At 43.2% G+C, this 21,843-nt stretch overlaps 1 protein-coding gene across 1 annotated transcript in view; it reads left to right on the plus strand.

Annotated features, from left to right (window-relative positions):
* Positions 1–21,843, plus strand: part of RUNX2 (runt related transcription factor 2) — a 151,991-nt gene that overhangs the window by 52,362 nt on the left and 77,786 nt on the right. Inside the window, exon 5 of the mRNA XM_026846423.1 lies at positions 2,649–2,810. Coding sequence (XP_026702224.1) covers positions 2,649–2,810 — 162 coding nt within the window. The remainder of the gene's footprint in view (positions 1–2,648; positions 2,811–21,843) is intronic.

Here is a 21,843-nt window from a genome sequence, read left to right on the forward strand (position 1 = left end):
ATGATTTTCCTCTTTATTATTTCCTATTCCCTGGGAAGACATGACCTCATTTCCCTGGACCTAAGCTGCTTGAATTCTAGTTTCAGAGGAGGTGAAGTTTGCACCTGAGTATCTGGGTTATAGGCTTCCAGCCAAGATAAGCACCCCATTTTGGGAGTGAGGTACTCAGAGAGTGCCTCCACCTTAAATAAATGACCAACTAAATATGCCATATATCATTACTGCCCTTAAATTTAGGTAGAAATTGCATCAAATTGACGTTGGGTGAGTTATCAGAAATCCACTTCAGGGCCAGAAGCAGTTAAGTCCCAGCACAATGTCTTCACTAATACTCCATCCCCTTTTTTCTCTTTCTTTCTCTAAAATACTTCACAGTTTAAAATCTCACAGTATTGCATTCATGGAGAGCTGAAATCAATATATATATATATATATATATAAGAAATGTGGTATTGTGGCTCTGAGGTTGGAATGAGCTATAGAAGCCATGTATAAATTTAAGCTAGATGTTTTAAGAATGTTTGGGTCAATTGATGGTCCGTCCAGCCCCATATTCTGCCTCTGACAGAGCAGTATTGTTTTGAAAGACCACATGAGCCCTTGAAAGACCACTTTTTGCCATTCATCCTTATTGTGTCCACCCAGGCACAGTTGTTGGATTAAGGATGTTAGGTGAAAAATCAAGTCTAGCGTGGGTGTTCAAAGTGATGAGGGTGCCAGAGATGCTCCAGATCTTCTCATTCCATGAGGACTGCACTACCAGAAGTGCACGAACCTCCAGAAGGCAGCTCCTTTCCTGAGGTTTTCACCATCTTAGACCAAAGTCCTGTAAAAACATCCTCTGCCGTATTTCTTTTTTTTTTTTTTTTAGCCTTTACCTGCTATATAATTTCCTTCCAGCACTGGAGCTGACCTAAACCCCAAACTTTAAGAGACTCTGTTTTGGATTCGAAAGCAGAGATTGAAAAGCTCTTGGAGTTTGAAGGAGCTTGTATTTGAGATTGTGCTCCTGACACATCATTAATTTTAAGATTGTTTTCCCAGCAAGCCTAGGCTTTCCGTTCCCAGTTGAAGATCATTTACCATTGACTGCATGGTGAATTATAGTAGTGGAATGAGGCAGAGAAATATGTCGATATCAGATATAACAACGAGCAGTCAGTCATATTTGAACCTGTGCCAATCTATACAACCTTAGCCTTGAAACTGTTAAAACAAAGAAGTTCATTACGTTTAATGATCAAGTGTCTTTTGGATTTCTGACGAGTTTATGTTAACCATTTATATTACTCAGCTCTAGTATAAATGGCAAACTCCAGGAAAATCCTTCTAAAATTAAATTAGAAAGTTGGGGGGTGGGTGGGGGTGTTATATATCTATATAGTTAGTTTGCTTCAAGGAAGTATCTGCTTTCCAGACATCTCTTCAAACAAATCATGTCTGAACAGAAAAAATAAACAAGGAATAACAGAAACTACAAGGTTTTGCTGTGTGGAAGAGAAGGGAAAGGACTTAAAAAAATAAAAAAAGAAGTTGAATTTCCTGAAAAAGTGCCTTTGCTTATGCCATGTGGCTATCACATTGCTGTCTACAAAGTCGGGCTTTAGTGCAGTGCTCTAATACAGCAGGTCCTCCAAACTGAATGGACCTGATGTGCTTCACTGAAAATATTGGGGAGGATTTGGAGGGATGTGCTACAGTTTCTATGAGCTAGGTCAGAGATAGTTTTCTGTTTATTGTGCAATGCCCAAAACAAACTTCGGGGTCTAAAGTGCTTTGTTTTTATCCATGTAAAGAAATAAAAATAATAATTTATGAAATATTCAGTGGTATCTTTATCACCAGATATTAACTGAGAGCAAACAGTTTATAAATCCAAACACCAGTAAGTAAAACTAGGTCTCGGTCTCTCTCACTTAATGCAATCCACCAGTGCTTCAGCAAAAAATAAGCTGTATTTATCCTTAAAAGTAATTTCCTCCATAGTGAGCGGTAGCAAGTACATTAAAAGGCATCCTTAGCTTCTGATAGTTATCCCAAACCATTTGGTTTCATATTGTTGTAATTGAGGTGACTGTAGGTAGTTGGGCCAGCATCCAAATGTGACATTTTTGGACGGATGCTGATAAGATTAATGACATTTTCCTTCTTGGATAGTATTTTCAGCAATGAAAACACTACTGTATAATGTTTGAACTGTGTAACAACTTGACAGATGTGCCAAGCGTTGGCTGTAGAGTCTCGCCACCTCTGAAGTCCACTTCCTAAGCTCAGACCTGGGTCTAGTACTTGCTGTCTGCTTATCTGTCTGAATCTTCAAGGACTGACGAGTCTTGTTATAACACCCTGTTAGACCTGAACAAGAGACTCCAGGAATCTGCAGCACAGCTGCTAGATCTTTTAAAACTCTGCTCATTGCTCCATTCATTTCCCCAAAAAGATTGTTATGGGGAGGGAAAAGCACAGAGCGAGCCTTGAAGGGGTTGAGTCCTAGAGGAGCAGGTTGTGTTTCATTACATTCTCATTCCTTATAGCACTGATGTGTGTATGTTCAGTAATCCCACCTCTTTCAGTTAGGCTGTAGATGTCCTAAAATTTTTCTTCCTTTCTTAATAATTTTCTTTTTGTTTGCTTTTTTTTTTTCCTAGACCCCAGGCAGGCGCAGTCATCCCCACCATGGTCCTATGATCAGTCTTACCCATCCTACTTGAGCCAGATGACTTCACCGTCCATTCACTCCACAACTCCCCTGTCCTCCACTCGAGGCACAGGACTTCCAGCCATTACTGATGTGCCCAGACGCCTCTCAGGTAAAGACTGTGTTTTGCCTAAACCAATTATGCAGATAGGAACAGGACTGGCAGAGGCTGCCTCCCTGGCCTCAGACAAACTTTAAGAAGAAGAGCAAAGCTTCGTCAGTGATAACAGGGTTACTGCATGGCGGGCGGGTGTCAAAGTCCCTTCTTTTTCAAAGTGGAAGAGCTGCTGTGTTGCTCTGAGCATAGAGCATTTGAATGTCTCTAGGTTCATTTCAGATCAGATTATTTTAAAATTGTGAACTTGATTCTGTGAACAAATTCTCTTTTTTTTCTCCTTACAAGAGGATGTTTACTTGCATGTTTTAAAGTAATTGTGATATTCTATATTTTTTGGTGCTTTACTTTTGTGATGTGTGTGATGTTAGGCATCCTGACAGATAGATGCCTATATTTCTTTAATAGTTAAGGGTAAGGTTCATTCTCCCACATTTCAATCCAGTAGCTCAAAAAAACCTATTTCCTTAGTTATTGTGTACTTAAGATGCCTATCAGAAACTAGCTGAGTCACTTTAGGGTAAAGATTGGACAAATTGTGCTTTGGAATGATGGAGGAGAGAGGAAATACATTTAGGAACATAGACAAGACAGCAGTGAGGAACTGAGACTTTTTTTTTATCAAACAAATGTACGTTTACATACCGTGCAATTAATCTCTAATGGTCTCAGTGATAAAACCATCTGTGTGAAGTAATCTGATTGCCCCAAAGTCAGATAGAGCCTGTCATGGCACACAGTCACCTTGTATATCTTGCCAAAAATGAGGAACCTCAGGGGAGGGAGGCTCAGTATTAAAACTCCAACCTTGCAAGTGTGGAAATAAGAGCAGTGTATGCCAAAAAAGCATGTGTAATGTAAAGAAAGCCTTTATGATTCATTAATGAAAACCAAAGAATCAGTCTTATTACATCTATTTTTGCATGTTTGCAAGATATTATTATAATCTTGGATGCTGTTGCCATACACCTGTTTGACTCGCAGCCAGGTGAATTTCTTGCCGTCGTGTTTTCTCCTTCCACCAAGCTCACAGAGCTAGAAATGTTGATCACTCCACTGAGCTGCATCACTGACAAGCTGAACTTCAGCCAGCAGGCGTGTAGGATTTGATTAGCGTAGACTCCTTGATTTCTTTCATCTTGGAGGAGGGAAGCTTTGTTTCTCTAACAAACAGCTGCAAACCCCTCTGCAGTCCTAGTGCGCTCTGCCTTCTCAGAGATGCCAAACATCTCCATGTGGGCCGAGGGTTGGAGGGTGGTGGAGCAGGTTCCTGCGGGCTCCCTGTGCAATGCGCTGACTTCGTTCAAAAAACTCGATCGGCTTGCTGCTGAGGAAATGCTTTGTTTGGCCCGAAACAGGTTCCCTTTGAGTCAGAGCCTCCTGATGGTCTGTGTTGTCAAATGGGTTATTTTTGCAACTGTGCCCCCAGCAATACCTCCAGGAGAGGCCGGCTGGGACCACGGCAGCTGTACAGCCTCACACTTGCCCTGCAGCCCTTGCTTGTCTGTGTGTATTCAGACGTGAGTGCCTGGCATGTGGGCACAGGCAGAATGACTAGAAGACCTGGCTGTGTACATTATGTGGCTGTGGAGTGAACTTTTGTGCTGTACTCTATAGTTGGTCGCCTTCACACTTCTTGCCCTCATCTTTTGGGGGCTCACCCGACACCTCTGCAATGCTCTTACCTTTTTCATGCATGGGGATCTTGCTTCCAGTTAGATTCAAGGTTGAAAAAGGGGACTTTGATCTTCCACGAATGCCAGAGGTTGTCTGCAGTGTTTGCTGGTTTTCAGAAACGCAGAGCGGTGTTCCTGGCTGGTGGATGAGCTCTGATGCTCAGCCTTCAAGGAGGTGTGTCGGAGCCCCAGGTGCAAACCCTGCAGTTCTTCTCAAGGGTTTCTACCTGGCAGTGCCACAGGGAGGGAGGGCAGGATCCAACCCTTTTTGTGTATAAAGTAGAGGGGGAAATGCAAGTTTAAAGCTGCCCTTTAGAGCAACTGGTTTATGCTTCTCACACAGAGAATAGCGAATCTCCACTCACTTGATACATCTTTCAGAGGAGAACAGAGCTTTGATTGGGGAAAAAAATTACTGGTAAAAACCGCTAAAAACTTTAGAAATTTTCAGGCATCTCCAGTGCATGAGGGAGAAATTAGAGTTTTACAAGGCCTTGAATAAAAACAAACTTTGCTTTCTGATACAGTGGCAGAAATCTTGATTATCAAGGCTGTTAAAAGTATACAAGGCAATTTTAATGAATGCCATATTTACTGCCTGTTACTTAACATCATGCAGGAGGAAAAATGGGTAAAACCTGCCCCTTAGGCCTTGGATGTCACGGCTACAGGCAGAGGACTTTCTACCTGCCACAATTTCACATCATCCAGCCTTTCCACAGGGCTCTATGGCTCTGCCTAGACAACTACTTAAGTTGTGCTCGCCCAGACATTGAAAATATACTATCTAATAAAGCAGTGCATCCTTCAAAAGAGTGGTTCCTGGTTGTATTATCAGTGGCAGCCCTCAAGAGCTATTTTTGATGGTACTCCCATGACCAGAAACACCTCTGTCCCATGGCCAAAACGGTGGTGTTCCTCCTCATCCTGGTGTGGGTACATCTCTTGGTGATGAGGACGCCTGTGTTTCAATCCCAGATTAGGCTAAACATCAGAAGAGGTTTGGAGCTGTAGGACAGGAGGTGACAGGGGTCTGCCATAGCAGTTCATGCAGTTCTCTGTCCCATGGGAGAGGAGAAAAGGGCAGCGGGAGAGGGGAAAAGGACAGCAGGCTGCAACCCTGAGGAGTTATTTGGGCAGGCTGGTGTAATGTGGTTGAACTGGTCGTGTCAGTGTCTAAGATTGATTTCTTTGCACAACTGAAATGTTTGCGTGCATGCTGCAGGCACGTGCAAATGAGTGCCCACGGCTGTCCGAGTATTCATCTTTCATTCTCCAAATAGGAACCAGTGCTATAGTTGCAGTGTTGTACAACTAATTAATGGTGTCGCACATATTTTGGCAGTATTTAGCAGCAATAGCTGAAAAGCAAAGCAAAAAAAGATTATCTGGTATCACTCATGCAACTTTTGAACCGATTATCTCTCTGGTGCATAAGTCTCATGTTCATATCAAGAATAAATAAAAAATAAGCTCATGAGGCCACACAATTCACTCACGTTATTGCACCAACTCAGTCATAAAAAGATCAGGATTCCCCATATTTTATTAAAATATCTGTCTGCTCAGACTTCCCCAGAAGACGGTGAAAGTTGGTGCCCTAGCAGATTAATATTCTTAATTAAATAATATTGTAGTGGAAACCATGGGAATATATGAACATGGTCATTTTAGAGAGAGTTTGCCTGAGGGATGTAGTCTTATTGCATGATTCATAGTGAATGCACTCAGTCTTTGTGTCCTATGCATAATCAAAGTGCATGTGGGATGGAGAGCATGACTGTCTATTATGTAATTAATGTATATGATTCATATAAATACACATCACAGCCGTTTTACATAAAGCTTTGGGACTGATCCAGCAAGTCCTCAGTGTATGCAAGGTTCAGAGCAGGGAGTGCGGGTTGGGTTGTTCCTGCAGTCACAAGAGGGCTGCTCTGCAGCAGGTGAAGGAGGCAAAGGTATAGACATCCTCAGGGTAGACATCTGTATCTGAGACAGTCACCCTCTGCTCCCTTTTGAGTCAATGGGGTCAAACTGGCATTTGCAGGAGTTGACCAGTCTGCAGATGAGCTGTACTGGTCCCTGGTAGTGCCTTGGAGGAGCCTGTTTGTCTCCACGGGCTCTAAAGCGAACCTAGATGAGTAGTTCAGGTACAGACACGTCTGATCTGATAGTCTGCCTTGGGTGAGGCGATTTAAGAGATGATTTAACTGTCCCATAAACATATCCATATCACAGCCTTGTTACATTTCAGTCCTGGTTTAACCCTGCCATGGTCTGCCTCACTCTGACCTCTCCGTGCTCTGTGATTGCAGAGTTTGAGCTTGAATTTAATCTTGTTGAGAACACTGAGAAGGGAGGCGGGGAGACTTCTTTCTCTACGCTTTTTCTCGACCTCCTCACCCTTCTGCCTAAAAACTAGTCTCTCGCTTTTTGCTTCACCTTTGAGAGAGCTTTGCGGAGCCAAGGTCTTAAGATGCTGGAGGATCTGCCCTGCAAGTGTGACATGAACATGTTCAGTGCTGGCTGTGGAAGAGCCTGTCCTACACAACTGTTTTAGACAAATGCCTATATGACAAAGAAGAAAATTAAAACTGAACCTAAATAGCAGAACAAATCACCAAACCTACCTTTTCCAGACTCCGGCTTGCACTCTTTGCAGATGGTTGTCAGTTGGGGATGCTGGCCTCGTACCACCATGCCCCAGACTCTCCCATCCCACTCACTAGAGTCCCCACAGCATGCAGGGTGGATTTTGATGTCTTTATATTTACTGTGTCATTGAATGCTGAGATAGATGAGGGACACGCTGGGTTCAGCCTCTAAACAAAATAAGTTTGCAGACCCATCTCTCTGAACTAAAATGGCCAGAAAGTAGTATCTTTACCAATAAATGACACAGTGGTGTGGTAGGGCCTCAGCTATTAAATACTGGTACTGTTAAATTGTCAGTGAGGTTGGTTTTGAGCGGGATTGGCCAGCATGCTCACAAACAGGTCCCAGCCATGGTTTGGAAATAAGCAAAGTCCCGAACCTGTTCCTGTGGGCAGCTCGAAGGCAGGTGCCCTGTTGTGGAGGCTAAAAGGATTTAATATTACAGCTGTGGCCAGACCATCCTGGCAGGATTTAGAGCCAGAGAATGAGCCCTGACCCCGGACTGTTTGCTAGTTCTAATGTATCCAAACTTTTCCATTAATTCATCTCACTCTGTAGATAACACTGCATCGTTTTGAACTATCCTGGACTTGCATCAGATACTGAATTTAAGAAACCTTCACATTCTCCCAGCTCACTGAGTGCTGGCAAGTATAAATGCAAACTTTCAAATGCCAGACATGCCCTAATCAGTGTCAATACTGTTCCTTTACACAATTTAATTTTCATTCTTGTAAGCCTAAAAATCTTAAAATAAAAAACCGCATATAATGGAAGCAGCTCCAGCTGAACCTCTGAATTTAATGTTTGTATATTAATGAGAAAGTGGCTCACAGCAGTGAGCTGTTTTTCTCTTGAGGTCCTGTACTGGTTCTCATCTTGGGTTTCTAACCCTGAATGTGAATTACCTTGGTTTTTGCCTAATGTCACGTACGTGCATGATCTTTATAATAAGGATTTTCCCTTTGGGGGGGATTTTGTCTTTGAAAAATACTAATTTTAAGAAAGAAAAGTTTATCTTCTTCTAAGGAGCTGAGAAATCTTTACAACCACTAAGTAAAAACTGTGGTCGTGTGAAGTAGCTATTCTTGCATCCCTTAATTCCTGCTAACTTCATTAAATGTTGTGGGTAGTAAGCACATGTTAGGATGGGATCCTTAATAAGAGAAGGCATTAGTGCTGTCTCCAAAATGCAATTCTTTTTCTCTTTACGTGCTCTGGGAAGCAGAGGAATGGTTAATACAGTGGCTATTGCCAGCAACGGCCTTCGTGTTAGCAGCTCATGAAATGAATGAGCAGTTCAAGCTTCAGCAATATTGTCTCAGGCTCTTGGCAAATCCAAGAAGCCAGCTCTGTTTCTGGTGTGCTTGCTACACTGTGATGTTTTTCTTGGTGACTATAACAATTTTCACTCTGTCTTCTGGGTTTTTTTAAATGGAAGCTGAAAGGCTCAAGGTTGTCTCTGTCTCCATTTCTTCTAGCTAATTTTCAACGCTTTCCCTGCGAGGTGACACTGAGTTAAGTCAAAGTAAAGAACTTGGGGGAGCTTGGGTCTTCAGAAACAACCCGCTCATTTTGCTACCTTCCCTAAACTTGTAACTTGGGTTTTTGGAATTTTTTTTTTTTCATTATTTTTCAGTGGTTCTATTTATTTTGTTTACCGCAGTTTTCCATTTTTAGTCTTCTGCCCACTTGTTGCCACCTGGGAATCTCAGCACCTTGGCACTCATCTGTGGGGTTTCAGTAGCAGCTTCTCTGCTGGGTAGAATCTTTCATTGGAGTAATTGTCCAGAAGATGCATTGCATGATCCCTACCTCAAGGATGAAGGCCAAATTTTTCTAGCGTGGGTGGCCTCAAATTAGGCACCTATACCCATATTTAGGTGGTAAAACAAGCAGGCTGATTTTCAGATGCTTGAATATTATAATGCATGTCTTTAAGGCCTTTTCATTTACTTAAAACGGCTGTTGAGAGAGGAAATAAACAGGAAAAATGAAGGCAGAGGGAAAGAGTTTTATTCCTGAAATAAGGGATTTAAAAAATACTGAAAAGAAACAAGTGGAATGTTTTTAAACGGAATAAATTTGTTGCTGATACAGGCAGGAAATAGCACACTCAAATATATGTGGATGTATAGATATATTTTTATCTGAGCTTTTTTTTGCAATGTGTTTTATATTTAGGACACATATCAAGATTTGCATCTGTTTCCAGAACTTGCTGCTAACAGTTAGTAATGATGCCAAAACATACTTTAGTTCCAGCTTGAGACCAAATGATATTCAGGGCTTTTTTTTATTACTAATTTAGGGTCTGATATTAATTAAGGAAATTTTCCATAAGTGCCAGGCCTTTTCTGAAGAACTCATTAAAATTATATTAACTTAAACCGGAATCACAGTCTGAGCATGTTTTGTAATGATTATTCTTACTGACTCTGCTGGGTTTTGTAAACAGAATGCTAATTGTTAATGGGGCAACCAGGCGCTGGATTCCAGATTTTCAAAGGGCCAGATCCTGAGCCATTACCTAGATGTGTGTTCCCAGTAAAGTCAATAAGGTCCTAATGGGACGGCTGTGGGACAGAGCTCTTTGTTTCATCCTTGAGCAAAGGCGTATGATGATTATTCCATTCCCCTGGTGGAATCACTGTTGATTTTCTCTCTAGGATGGAGCCAGTGGTGGTGGCTGATGCAGGGCCACGTGTGTCCTGATACGGAGAGGGAATCTGGCTCTATACATGAAGCTCTTTGGTACATACACTTATGTTTGGTATAAGGGCACTTATTTTGCCCTTAAGTCTCTGTGACCTTGAGTCTTTGTTGCACTGAATTTGCTTTGATTAATTGCAAAATCTGAATTTATTAAAGGGTTCCATAAAATGCAGGAGAACTGGGTCTTTCTCATACTGTGACTGTGTTTGGTACAAGATAAGTAGAAAAGTATCTTATACCCTTCAGGAGTTGTATGGTTTAAAAGACCCAATTATGCAAATCTTACACTAAAAAATACAATTCAAGAGGCAAAAAGCGTTTCTGGTAGAAAGAGCTGGAACTGCCTTGACTTTTGATGAAATTTCCTTTCATTTCTAGCCATCCAGAATAAGACCATGCTGAATTTGGTCAGGAAGGGAGTGTTAGAGCCTAGCAGAGCTTCACAAAACCTTTTTGAGGTGGTTTAGTAATGGTTGTTGGCCCCATTTTACAGATGTCCAAATCTTGTCCCCTTTTCATGGATGTTTTAGCAGAAAAGGATCTGCTGTCATGCCAGCTTGGCTGTCAGATTTAAAAAAGCATTGGTATTGGTGATACTGGGCTGATACTGGTAACCAAAAGAGAAGGTAAGAGCCATGCAAGCAGTTCAGGCTTTCTGTGATTGTACAAAAGAAAACAACGTAGGCAGCGAAGGAGAGGAAGATGACTGAGATAAAATGAAGGTGTACACCTTCACGTGGCTCATAAAGGATATTATTAAGAGAGAAGGAACTATTTCATATGCATAAAGGGAGGGTATTTGGGGACACTAATCTGGAAATCTCTTAATATTTGCTTTCAGACTGACTCAAAAAAGAGTGAGGGAAGGGATCAAAGCAGGAGGTGCCTTCCTGAGCTCGGGACAGGTTCTTCATATCCACAAGAGCAGTGTGAGGGTGGTGCAGGGTCCCTGCGGGTGGAACCTGACCCTGCACCCATGTGGTGTTTGCTGATGCTTCCATGTCCAAGGAATTTTTAGCAATGGTGGAGCTTTGCCTATAAAGCTCAGGTAAGAAGAATTTGATACAAGGAGCTTTCCACAGACACACAGATTTATAGGTTATTAATACAGTGAGGCTCACGTGATTACCTGCTTTGAACCAGGCTGTAAGATTTCCGCAAATGAGCTGTCATTTGAACTTGAGGATCTTTGAGAAAAAAAAAAAAAACAACCTGTGTTGGTCTTCATTTAAAAATTTCCAGGGAAGCAAAATCCACCACAGCCTTTGGTTACAGACGCAAATTAAGCTTGCTTTGGAAATGTGGGTCTTATTACTAGTCTGAATTTTTCTAACTTTAGTTTCCACTCATTTGAACTTGCTATAACTGTGTCTGCCAGATTGCAGCACCGGTTTTTATTTCTGAGGTTCGAGTGGGTTCCTGTGGCTGTGACAGATACAACAAGGAGGTGGTAAGAAAGGGTGTTGCTGTGGTGGCTCTCAGGGAGATGGCAGAAGCCACAGGGAACTGGATGCTGTGGGACGCAGAACTGGTTTGACTTGCAAGGAGGCTGGAGGGGCACTGTGCAAAAATACTTTGGTCATTTAAGTTTGCTGTCGGTTCACTATGATCTATCAAATAGTGGAAGTTCCCTTCCCTAGTCAGCCAAAGTCCTACGGTATCTGCTGAAAAGGAGTTATTTTTGGTTGAATTACTAGTGGGACTCTACTTTTCCAATCCACCTGAAAAAACGCACTGAGAAAGCATTTTTCACTGACTTTGTGGCCTTCTGCAATTCCTTTAGGAATTTTTCTGCTTTTATATTTGCCCAATTGTAAAGTCACTCCCCTTTTTTCTAACAGTATGAATTTAATTCCTCATTCACTACCCTAGATGGAGGTACAAGAATAGGACAACAGGATACGCGTTCTCCCCCAGTTTTCATACACTGTTTAACCTTGCATTTGAAGAAAGGCAGCTGTAGTCATGAGGGTTTTTTCCACCAGGTTTAGTTAGCACTTGCTCTGTCAAAAGCAAAGAGAAGCCTGCAGCTCAGAGCTCAGGCTGTGGCCCTGTTGGGTAGCAGACAGAGCAGCCTCTTTGCTCTCCACGTGAATAATTATTCCACGGGCAGATTTGCGAATAGAGAGTTGAAGCTGCATTAAACCCTCGGGATTACTTGGACCAGGCAATGCTCTCATTGCATGAAGAAGTTTAGTTCTGGCAAAGGAGGTATCATACACTTAACACAGTGGGGTTTGTGGCGTTTTAAAGGTGCTTGTGGAGGAGGAGAGGAGTCAGCGCGGTGAGTCTTCAGCCCTGTCTGGGCCATGTCACCTCCAAGCTTCCCAGTCATTTTTTCCAAAGGTCTGTCCAACCACCTACTTGACCTTTTATACTGTGGTAGCCATGAATTTTTGCTGTAATATATTATTTTGTAATATAGAAGTGCTGAGTGTAGGCAGCTGGAGAAATCCTTCTTGGGCTCCTGTGAGAAAGAGAAGTGACCATGCTGAGAGAAAGGGAGCACCAGCAGAGAAAAACAGCCCAAGAGGTTTAAACCACGGATCAATTCTGAAAGCCAAATGGAGGGGTAGGGCATCTCATGTCATTAAGAGGCAGAGTCTTTCTGCCTCTTAACATCACATTTCTCTGGTGGTGAGAAGTGGAAGGTGGTATGCTTGGATTAGGAGCGGTACCCACAAAGCCTCTTTCATTTAACTGAGATGAAAAGTCCCTACACAAGCTCTCGTGATGCCACATGCATGGTTTCCACTCGTTATTTTTAATGGTTAACTGGGCTATCACTGTCTGATCCATAGGCATCAATGCTTTTTTATGCCATTTTCTATTAAACAAGCACTATCTAGAATCAGCAGATTATTATGAAGCCAGAAGCTAAATGTATGTCTACCTTGTTTGAGTTTGTATAGTTAGTCTGAGCAATGAGCTTGATTAAAAAACAGGATTGCAGCACAGGTACAAGACCAAATATATAAGGCACATCATTTTTAGGTGATACATGTCTGTAAAAACAAAACTTCCCATATTTAATTCTGTGCTGAAATTAAGTTCTGTGTTGTGTTGAAAGCTGACGGTGGGATTGGAAGGAGATTTTCATGAACTGGAGAACAGTCCCCTTGCCAAGGCTTCGCGTGAAGTTTTGACTTCCGCTGGAGCCCCCAGGTTTGGCTAGTGCAGGCAGTGTGGTTCAGTGATCAAAGTAATGCCTGTATTTGTGAATAGGTATTGGACCTTTGCTGGAATCATTGCTGACCGTGCGATAGGCAGCAGCGGCTAATACTGTTTGTATTGCAGTAGCTTCTGGAAGTCCAATTACATTGTGCTAAGGATTATACAGTTAAAGAAGAGGAGATAAAAAAAGAGAGGTCGTCCCTGTCCTCTATGAATTTGCTCTCTTAAATACAGTACAAGTGGTTACAAGATGTAGAACAGAATACAAGAGGGAACTGAGGAACCACGAAGAGAGTCGGCGATGTAATAGTACTGGCTGCAGCCTCACTAGAGCAGGGTGGTAGTGAGCATGAGTGGAAGGGAGTGCAAGGATGATGTCTGAAGGAGGGTGCTGAGATAGTTCTGTGGCTCTTTACCTCCTTCCAGGCTTCAGAGGCAGCAGGAAAGAAAGCACAAAGCTGCTTATTGCAGCCTGTAATAAGATGCAAGCTGTGTTAGTCAGCATCGTCACTGAAAGAGCTGAGTGAGGCAGATCAGCCCCACCATCTTAGACCAAGGGTCCATCCAGGATCCATCACCTTCTCATCATTGCTGAAAGTGGTCACTCAGTTCCCCTAGAGTGCAAACCCAGAGCATGTATATTCCCAAACTGTAGGGGTTTCCAAAGATGGAGATTTATATCTGCATCATTGTATTTAATAGCTGTTGATATACCTCTGGGAATCTGCTTACCCTTAGGTAGGTGAGATTAACCCCAGAGGAGCTGCTCTTCTATTTCCTATAGGTCTGTAGTGTCATAGTCATGTAGGGCTGACAGGAACCTCATAAGTTCATATGATCTGTGCCCCTCTGTGCAGAAATAGGATCGAACATCTGCAGGTCATTCCTGTTAAGTGTAGCCAACTAGTTATGTGTATTGCTGCCATTGAAAACAAAAATAAAACCATGTCCCAAAGAAGGAAGAATCCCAGCCAAAAAACTTCACTAAGATTGAAATAGATCATTTTGGTGCAGTTAAAAGATTTTTTTTTTTGGAAAATAAACTTCAAAACAAAGGAAGTAAAAGCTAACATTATAAAAGAGTATATGAATAAATGCTTGAGAAGTGATGGGGGCTTTATGAATACATTCGAAATATCCCCAGGCCGAAATGACACTGCTGGACATAAAGTGGGAGTCATCACTGCAGCACGGTGAATAGACCTAGAGATGCATAGGGTTTGTCAGCACTGACAGAGGGAAGGTATAGAGTAGAAACCTCTGTGAGAAAGCATAAACATTTTGATAGCCTCTAGGGCACAAATTGCAAAGGCTGGGATCTGGACTACGGACTAAGGAGTGAAAATTAGGCCTTCTGTCAAGGTGCCTGGTTTGCCAAATAGGAAGGGAAACAAGTGCCTTAAAAACACCAGGAGGGCTGCTGACCCAAAATCCCTGCAACATAAGCCTGAGATGAAATGGCTTCTTGGAAGAGGCGTCTTGCAGAAGCTCCTTAGAGGAAGTCCCCGGGAACTGTGATGTGGATGCTGGCATGTCTGGAGGAGCCACAGAGGAATCCTGGCAATGGGAAAAAGGCACCTCTCTTCCCCCTTTCTTCCCTCTTCCTCTCTCAAATATCTCCATCTAAAGGGATTTTTTGTTTGTTTTTGTTTTCATTTTGATTCCTGCTAAAAGCCAGCCCGTGTTGTTTTTTTTATGGGTGAAAAGGAGCGCAGGGGAGTATCTAAGTACCACCGGAGCCTAATTAGGAGCCGTCGTATTAGAATCCAAAATTAGATAGGAAGCTGGGTTTAAGGGTAGTCCAAGTCCAACCAGTTCCTAGTTTGGCCTGGCCCACGTAGGTGGGCCAGACTGGTTTGGAACTGTTTTGAGGACAGGCTGCTTGCCCGTGGAGGAAACCATTCCAGCCGCAGTGGAGCTGGAGCGCAGTGCCTGGTCCTCAGCCGGGCCAGCTTCTGCTCTCATCAGTCTGCTCTGCAGATGCGCTGGAGGGGTGTTTAGTTTAAAGCAATTCTAGCTGTTGCTTTCTCAAGCAGATGAAGACAACTGAAGGCGATAATTCAGGCTGACTTTGTATGCCTTTTTTTTTTAATTTCAGATATAGATTTTGTGTATGAAAGTTTCTTTTAAGCCAAATTCTCTTTGCTCTCTCTGACATCTACTTTTTCTGTGTCTTCACCTGTTAACCTGTTGATAAAAAATGTCTAGTGGGTTTTGCCTTTAATCTTTGTAACTTTACAACATCTTCCAACAAAGGATTTCAATAGTATTTTCCAAACTGTGCTACTGACCTTTGTTGCTTGGCTAATATGAAGTATTAAAATACTCATAGCAAGCAAAATTTAGCCAGGAAAATCAGATTATATGCCCAAAGTCACAAAACAAGTCAGTAGCAAGAGCCAGAAAGCAATGCATCACATTTCCCCTTTTAACAGCTTTAATGGATAAGTAGGCTTTCTAAACTTCTAAGTAACATATGCTTGTTTTGCCAATATGCAATTATCCTCTGCAGTATCTCTATGATACATTTATTTTTTACCACCCTGGTTAGAAGTTGTCCAAGGTCTCTTTTGAAATAAAACAAACTCAGATACTAGTCAGGTTATTCTGACTTAACTACAGGCTTAGTTAAACTTTGGTAGGAGTGTGCATTTCTACAGCCTATGGCAAGCTCAAAGCAGTGAGTCTTAATCCTCTGTTACAGAATTGTAGTATCTCACATTTACATTTACATTATGAGCTGTGACCATTCACATGACTGTTACTGTGGTTTATCTGAGACGTGGTAACTTGGATTTTAAGTTTAGACCATCAATAGCGATTTGAGCTGCTAGTGGTATAGCCTAAGTTGCCATACAGCAAACAGCCTAAAGCATGTTTATAATGTGAGCTATTACAGACCAAAGTCTGTTTCTCTTTCTCATCACGTTTCCTGGGAGGATAAAAACCATATTCAGACTTCACACTATGGAGAAGAAGCATTTATTTAGAGGTGTTCATAGTTGAGCTGGTTTAAGCTTCAGCTCAGCTGATGAATGGAGATGCTGTGTGGACAAGTTTATAATGTATTGAAACTTAGCTTACAGTAGTTTGCCTTAACTTGGTAAGAAACTCAGATTAGGTCTGAAATGATTGAAAAAAAAATTACATGGAAGGCTTTATATAGCTTTTATTAAATGAGATTGAAAATCATACAGTGTTAAAGTGGTGCAATGCTGAATATCAGAAGGGATACAGTGCCTCTAGCCCTGATATACGGCTGGGTTTAGCTATCTGTGTCCTGCTGAATTTGATGGAAGTTTGGTATCTAATCAGGCATTGAGTGCCTAAATGAATGGATTGAAACCTCTATAGGTCTTTGCACTGATCAGTATTTTGACTTTTAGATATAAGAGCGGCAGCTCTAGTGAAAACAGCCCAGTGGTTGCACGCAAAGATTTCCTCCATGTCCCCAGAGCTTGTGGTGGCTCGGGACAATCTGCATTGTACGGGGGCAAGCCCTGCTCGGCAGCTTGTTGACAGCCACAGCTTTGCTCCAGCACTGCCAAGGGTCGCAGTGTCCCTGAGCTGCTCTCACTCTGCCCCATGAGATGAGCCCAGCAGTTTGGCTCGGTGTTTGCCCACGCATCTCCCCGCAGGGATCCTTCACACCCTGAGCCTCCCAACTTTCCTTTGACCGGTGGGTCTTGAGTCATGCTGACATGTCTGACAATTTTATCATGGCTTGACGTTACCGCTGTTCATGTTTCTTGGGGGAAATGTGTTTTCACTGTAAGGGAAAAAACTCTGGCCGTCACTGGGTGAGTTATTTTCCACTGTTTTCACTCCAACAGTGTTATTTTGCCTGCTGCTAAAATCCTTAACCTAAATGGAAATGCCTCCCCAGTATCTCCCCTCTCATTTCTCCAGTACTCAGAAGCTCTCTGTGGGCGAAGCGCCCTCATCCCCTTCGGAGCGGTGGCTCTGTCGGGCTCCTGCGCAGCTCCCGCTCCCAGCACAAGCAGCGGCTTTCAGCTGCCTCCTCACAGGACAAGGTGTGTCTGTTTACCCTCCCGGGACAGAGGTCTTCAAACTGGGGAGGAAAAAAAAAAAAAAAAAAAAAAAAAAAAAAATCCACATCATGGCCTAGGACGTGGACAGGAACTGAGGCTGCAAATGTCCATTGAAGAGAAAAGTTATTTTGGAGGGGGAAAGTGTGTTTTGAATTGTTTAGATGAGGGGGTTTCATGTTTTATGGATGTCTGGGGGATGGGGAGGTGCCTCTTCTTCCGCCGTGCATGAGATTGTTTAGGAAAAAAACCCCTGGACTATCTACATTTGTGAATTTAAGCTTTTTGGCCAGAAGCGTAACAATTGTAGGGTTTGATTTTTCTCTGGGAAAAAAAAAAAAAAAAAAAAAAAAGCATTTTGAGAACAAGGCCCGAGTAACCAAAATATGTTTGTTTTTGTTTAAATTGCTCAGTAGAGAAATCGTCTCTTGTCTATTGTTAAGAGAGAGGTTTAAATCAAAGGCAAATTCTACATATTCTAAAATATACAGACAACTCTTTGAAAGCAAAGCCAAGCAAAACTTTAAAAGAGACCTTCTCCTTGATGCAGAAGTTTTCAGTTAGTTTACTGTGCTGAGGCTCGAGTGGAAAGAAACAGCCTGAGAAACAAATCGCAAATCCCCATTTCAGAGGCGGAAGTCGGGGAGAGCATCGTATTAATAGCACACGAAACCTTTCCACAGAGCTTCTCATCCAGGGCTTTTCCAGCAGCAGGGAGGAAAAGCCTTTGCCGTTCGTGGGGATTTTTGTGTTCGGATTTGGCTGTGGAAGGTTTAAGCGAGCTGCAGAGCGAGGGAGTGGAGGGCCTGATCCTCTCGTGTTGGGTGGTCCCTCCTACCGCAAATAACCCTATTGAAAACAGAGGGACTATTTGTGGAGTCATTTGTTTGTCAGGAAAAGTAGGGTTTGTAGGATACGGCCCCAATTAGCAGCCAAGTTCTTGGTTATTTTCTCGTGATAAAAATGCAGCTAACTGTCACAGAGATGCACGCAGCATCTCTTTGGTTCCCATTTGAACTCCTGCCACTTGCTCCGTGCTTCCTCCCGCTTCCTTGGCCATGCACAAATTATTCCGGCACCACGCTACCTCGGACGAGCTGGCTGTTTCCGTCCTGCCCAGGACTGACGTGGCATCCAGCCCTTTGCCATGCCATTTGGGATCGGCGGGCCTTGGGCTGTGCGCTCCCTACCTCCCGCTCGCTGGTACCCATCGCTGAGGGCACCGGGAGGCTGCTCTTGCCCTTCAGCTCCTGCCCGCTGGAGCACAGCAGGCAGAGGCTCTCCACTCAGTGCCCGACATCGCTGCCTAACACCCAACACATCTCCCACCATAAATCTTGCTTTTAATATGACACAGGTACAGTCAACCCCATCCAGACGATTTTTCCCTCCCAAATCCAGCCTTTCTCAGCAGATTGACTTAACGAACAGTTCAGCACCGAGCTGCAGTTTTGGGAAATGCTCTGAATTGCCCGCAGACGTTATCACAGGGCGGGCACCCTGCCCGACCCCAAACACGCGCTGGTGCAGGCAGGGTGACAGCTCTGCCGGCCCCGCGCGAGCTCCCGGCGGATGCTGGGAGGGCTTTCTGGGAGCTGTGGGAGCACTGATAGCAGCACTGTTATTTGGGGGAGGGAGGAGCGCTCTCATTAGTTGTATTTTTTTTGTGGCTCCCTGTTTTGGTAGCCATGTCATTAATGGGTTTTAATTTTTTTTCTTTCCCCCCCCCTTGAAACTGAAATAAGGGCTGAAAGGGTGGATTTAGCTTTTTCTCTCTTTTTTCCCTCTTTTTTTTTTTTTTTTTTTTTTTTTTTTTTTTTTTTTTTTTTTTTTTTGGCTAATCTGAGGCACGCTGCCACATCTGAAGCCACTTGGCTTATTATGGATTTCATGGAAACTGATTCCCTGAAAGTGTTTCCATATGTGTGTTCCCAATATATCCCATCCTTTTCTAAATGGGAGTACAAACTCACACACGAGCTGGAAATGGCTTCAGGATGTGACAGAGAAGTCATATGACTGGAGTGGCACTGTGTGTGGCCCTCTCTGAAAGACACGGTGTCCTGTGTGCTGGCTCCCATCCTACAGTAGATCCAGTTTCAAAGAATATCTTCCTTCCCGGCTTCTTAAAAGCTCTTAATCAAGAACCAGCAAGGAATCCTCTGTCCTCAGGAGGGATGCGTATTAGCTGAATGAGATTCGAAAGGAAAATTTGGATGGGAAGGAAAAAAGAGGGGTTTAAAGGGTGAAATTACAGAGCAATGCCAAGGGCTTCCCCCCTCCTCCCGCCCCTGCAAAACATAGTTTCTTTGTGTCTGCTTGAGGATCAGATGGTATTTCTGAGTTGCTAGCATGCAGTGGAAAAGTACAATTCATGACAACATTGGAAACAAATATTTATACTGGATAGTCAAGGCACATTTTTCTTAAAAAAAAAAAAAAAAAACTGCTAGCCCCAATGTATATTATCTTCCCATTCACTGGATTTATACAGGATTCTTGTACTGACGCTCACCGTTGCCGTGCATGCATTGCAACTCTCAGCCCTGCGGTTTCACCCCCTTTCTGTATACAATGCTGCTGAGGTTCCTATCCAAGAAAAGCCTCAAACGTTCCTTCTGATGTGTTTCGGCTGGGGCTGGTGAAAAACAGCAGCGGCTGAAATTCAGGCAAGAAAAATTGGGAAAAACTGAACTGGGAGTGATACACACCTGCGTGCGTGATTGTGCCATGCAGTATTACAGAGCTTCTAGACTTATTTCCAGGAAACTTTATTTACTTTTGGCTTCCAACGCAACACGTAGATGGCCTGAGATTTTAAACAAGGAGGAGGATTTTGATATACTACCAATTCCTTTCCACCTGAATCACCCATGATGGCTCCAGACTGAAGTCACTGAGATGAGATAGCAAAGACCAAGAAGTTCAGAGGCTTCCCATCACATCAGGTCAACGGGCATTCACGGGTGGCAGGTCACAACTGCTAGCTGAGGACGTATTTCTGTAATGTGACCATTTGTCCCCCTCCTGTGGTTCTCATTAGAAAGGTTTGAATCCTGTATAAGCGAAGCCTCACACAATGCAACATCTATGAGACAGTGATGACTGATGCTTTTCGTAGCCATTTCTGCTCCCAACAGTCCATCTAGGAGGGGTTTGTCATTGCTTTTTCCCACACACAGGAGGAATTTTTACCCATTGATGTTCTTAAATTTAAGATGAGCTACCTCTGGAGGTGCAGACAGCAGCCACCTGTGTTTAGATGCATAGCGTCACCCAGCAAGACTTCAGAAGCCTAAACAATGTCACATTCTTCCAGAGCAGTTCGTGCAGTCCTATTGAGGGAGCAGGGCAAGTAATGATGAAGCCCAGACTGCAGAAGTGCAGAGACCCCAATTTTGCCATTAAGCAATGTAACGGTTCTGCTTGGGAAACTCTCCTTTATTTGCACGAGTGGTACTTTAATGGTCGCTGCTAATTATGTTATTTATGGGGTGTTTCTTCCAGCAAAGGGCTTAGGTGCTGCATCATAAATTCAGTGAAAACATCTATCTGCAAATTAATCCATGATATTTTAGGTGCCAAAGCCCTGTTACCTAAGTAACAGAAGACACAAGCATGCAGTTTACCATGTAACCTGGGGGTGTAAAACTGGGGTACTGAGGGGCAGCAAGAAGAGATGCACTAGAATTAGGTTCTTGCCTGTTGTGCGTGAAGCTCTGAAGGGGTTAAAACGTTCCTTCCTCCCTCTGACTTTTGTGAGACTGCTGTGCTTAATAATATTGCAGTTTAAATGGTCCCAACTAGGCCTTGAAGTTAACACCTTGTTGAGGTGAAGGAAAGAGGAGGGGGGCCAGTTCACACCTTTTCTCCTGCTATTGTTTGCCAGGAGATATACATAGGGTAATCTGGGGAAAAAAATGAAAAACAAACAAAAAAAAGTGTGTCTTCCTTTTTTTTTTTTTTCCCCCTGATTTTTTTGTTTTTCCTGAATTAAAGGGAGAGATAGCATTTGAAATATACCATTTCCTATGATAAATGGTTGAAAGTATCCAGACACACACTCATCCCAAAACTGAACTGGGGAGGGAAAAGCCCCGTGTGTTACTGGGTACGGTATTGGATGTGATGTTGGGGGATATGGTGTAGGCAGAACTTTGTAGAGTAGGGCTGATGGTTGGACTTGATGATCCCAAGGGTCTTTTCTAACCTGAATGATTCTGTGTTTCTGTTACTTCTGCAGTGCTGCATGACCTTCACCCTTGCAGCACATAGACACGTGCTTGGTGGTAGATGTGTAGGAGGAGCATCCCTGAGCTCTGTCATGAAGCGGAGCACCAGTTTGGCTTTGCGGGGTCAGCACTTAGCAGTTACAGCAAGGAATAGGTTCATGAGGAGGTAGTTTGGGATCCCTGGGAATTGCAGTTCCAGGCTCCATCTTTCAGTCTCATCCAGAGGAAAGGTGGTACAGCACCTTTGGAGAGTCCAAGGCTTGCCTGGAAGGAGGCAGGGAAGGGTCGTGCTGTGTGTGATTCCCTAAACACTTATTAGCAGAGGCAGGTGACAAAAATTTAACACAATGAAGAGCAAAATAACACTCCCCCAATACAGAAGGATGCTTGGGGAAAACTGAGGTCCAGCTAGTAAGTAATCACACACACACACACACACCCCCATCCAAATACGTTGCAAAGAATCCTTAAGATTGCAAAAGTGAGTGCTCAGAAATTGGGAAATCTCAGGACTTGTGTTGCCTGT

The sequence above is a fragment of the Athene cunicularia genome (assembly GCF_003259725.1).
Source record: "Athene cunicularia isolate RWA chromosome 3 unlocalized genomic scaffold, athCun1 chr3_part1, whole genome shotgun sequence".
NCBI lineage: Eukaryota > Metazoa > Chordata > Aves > Strigiformes > Strigidae > Athene > Athene cunicularia.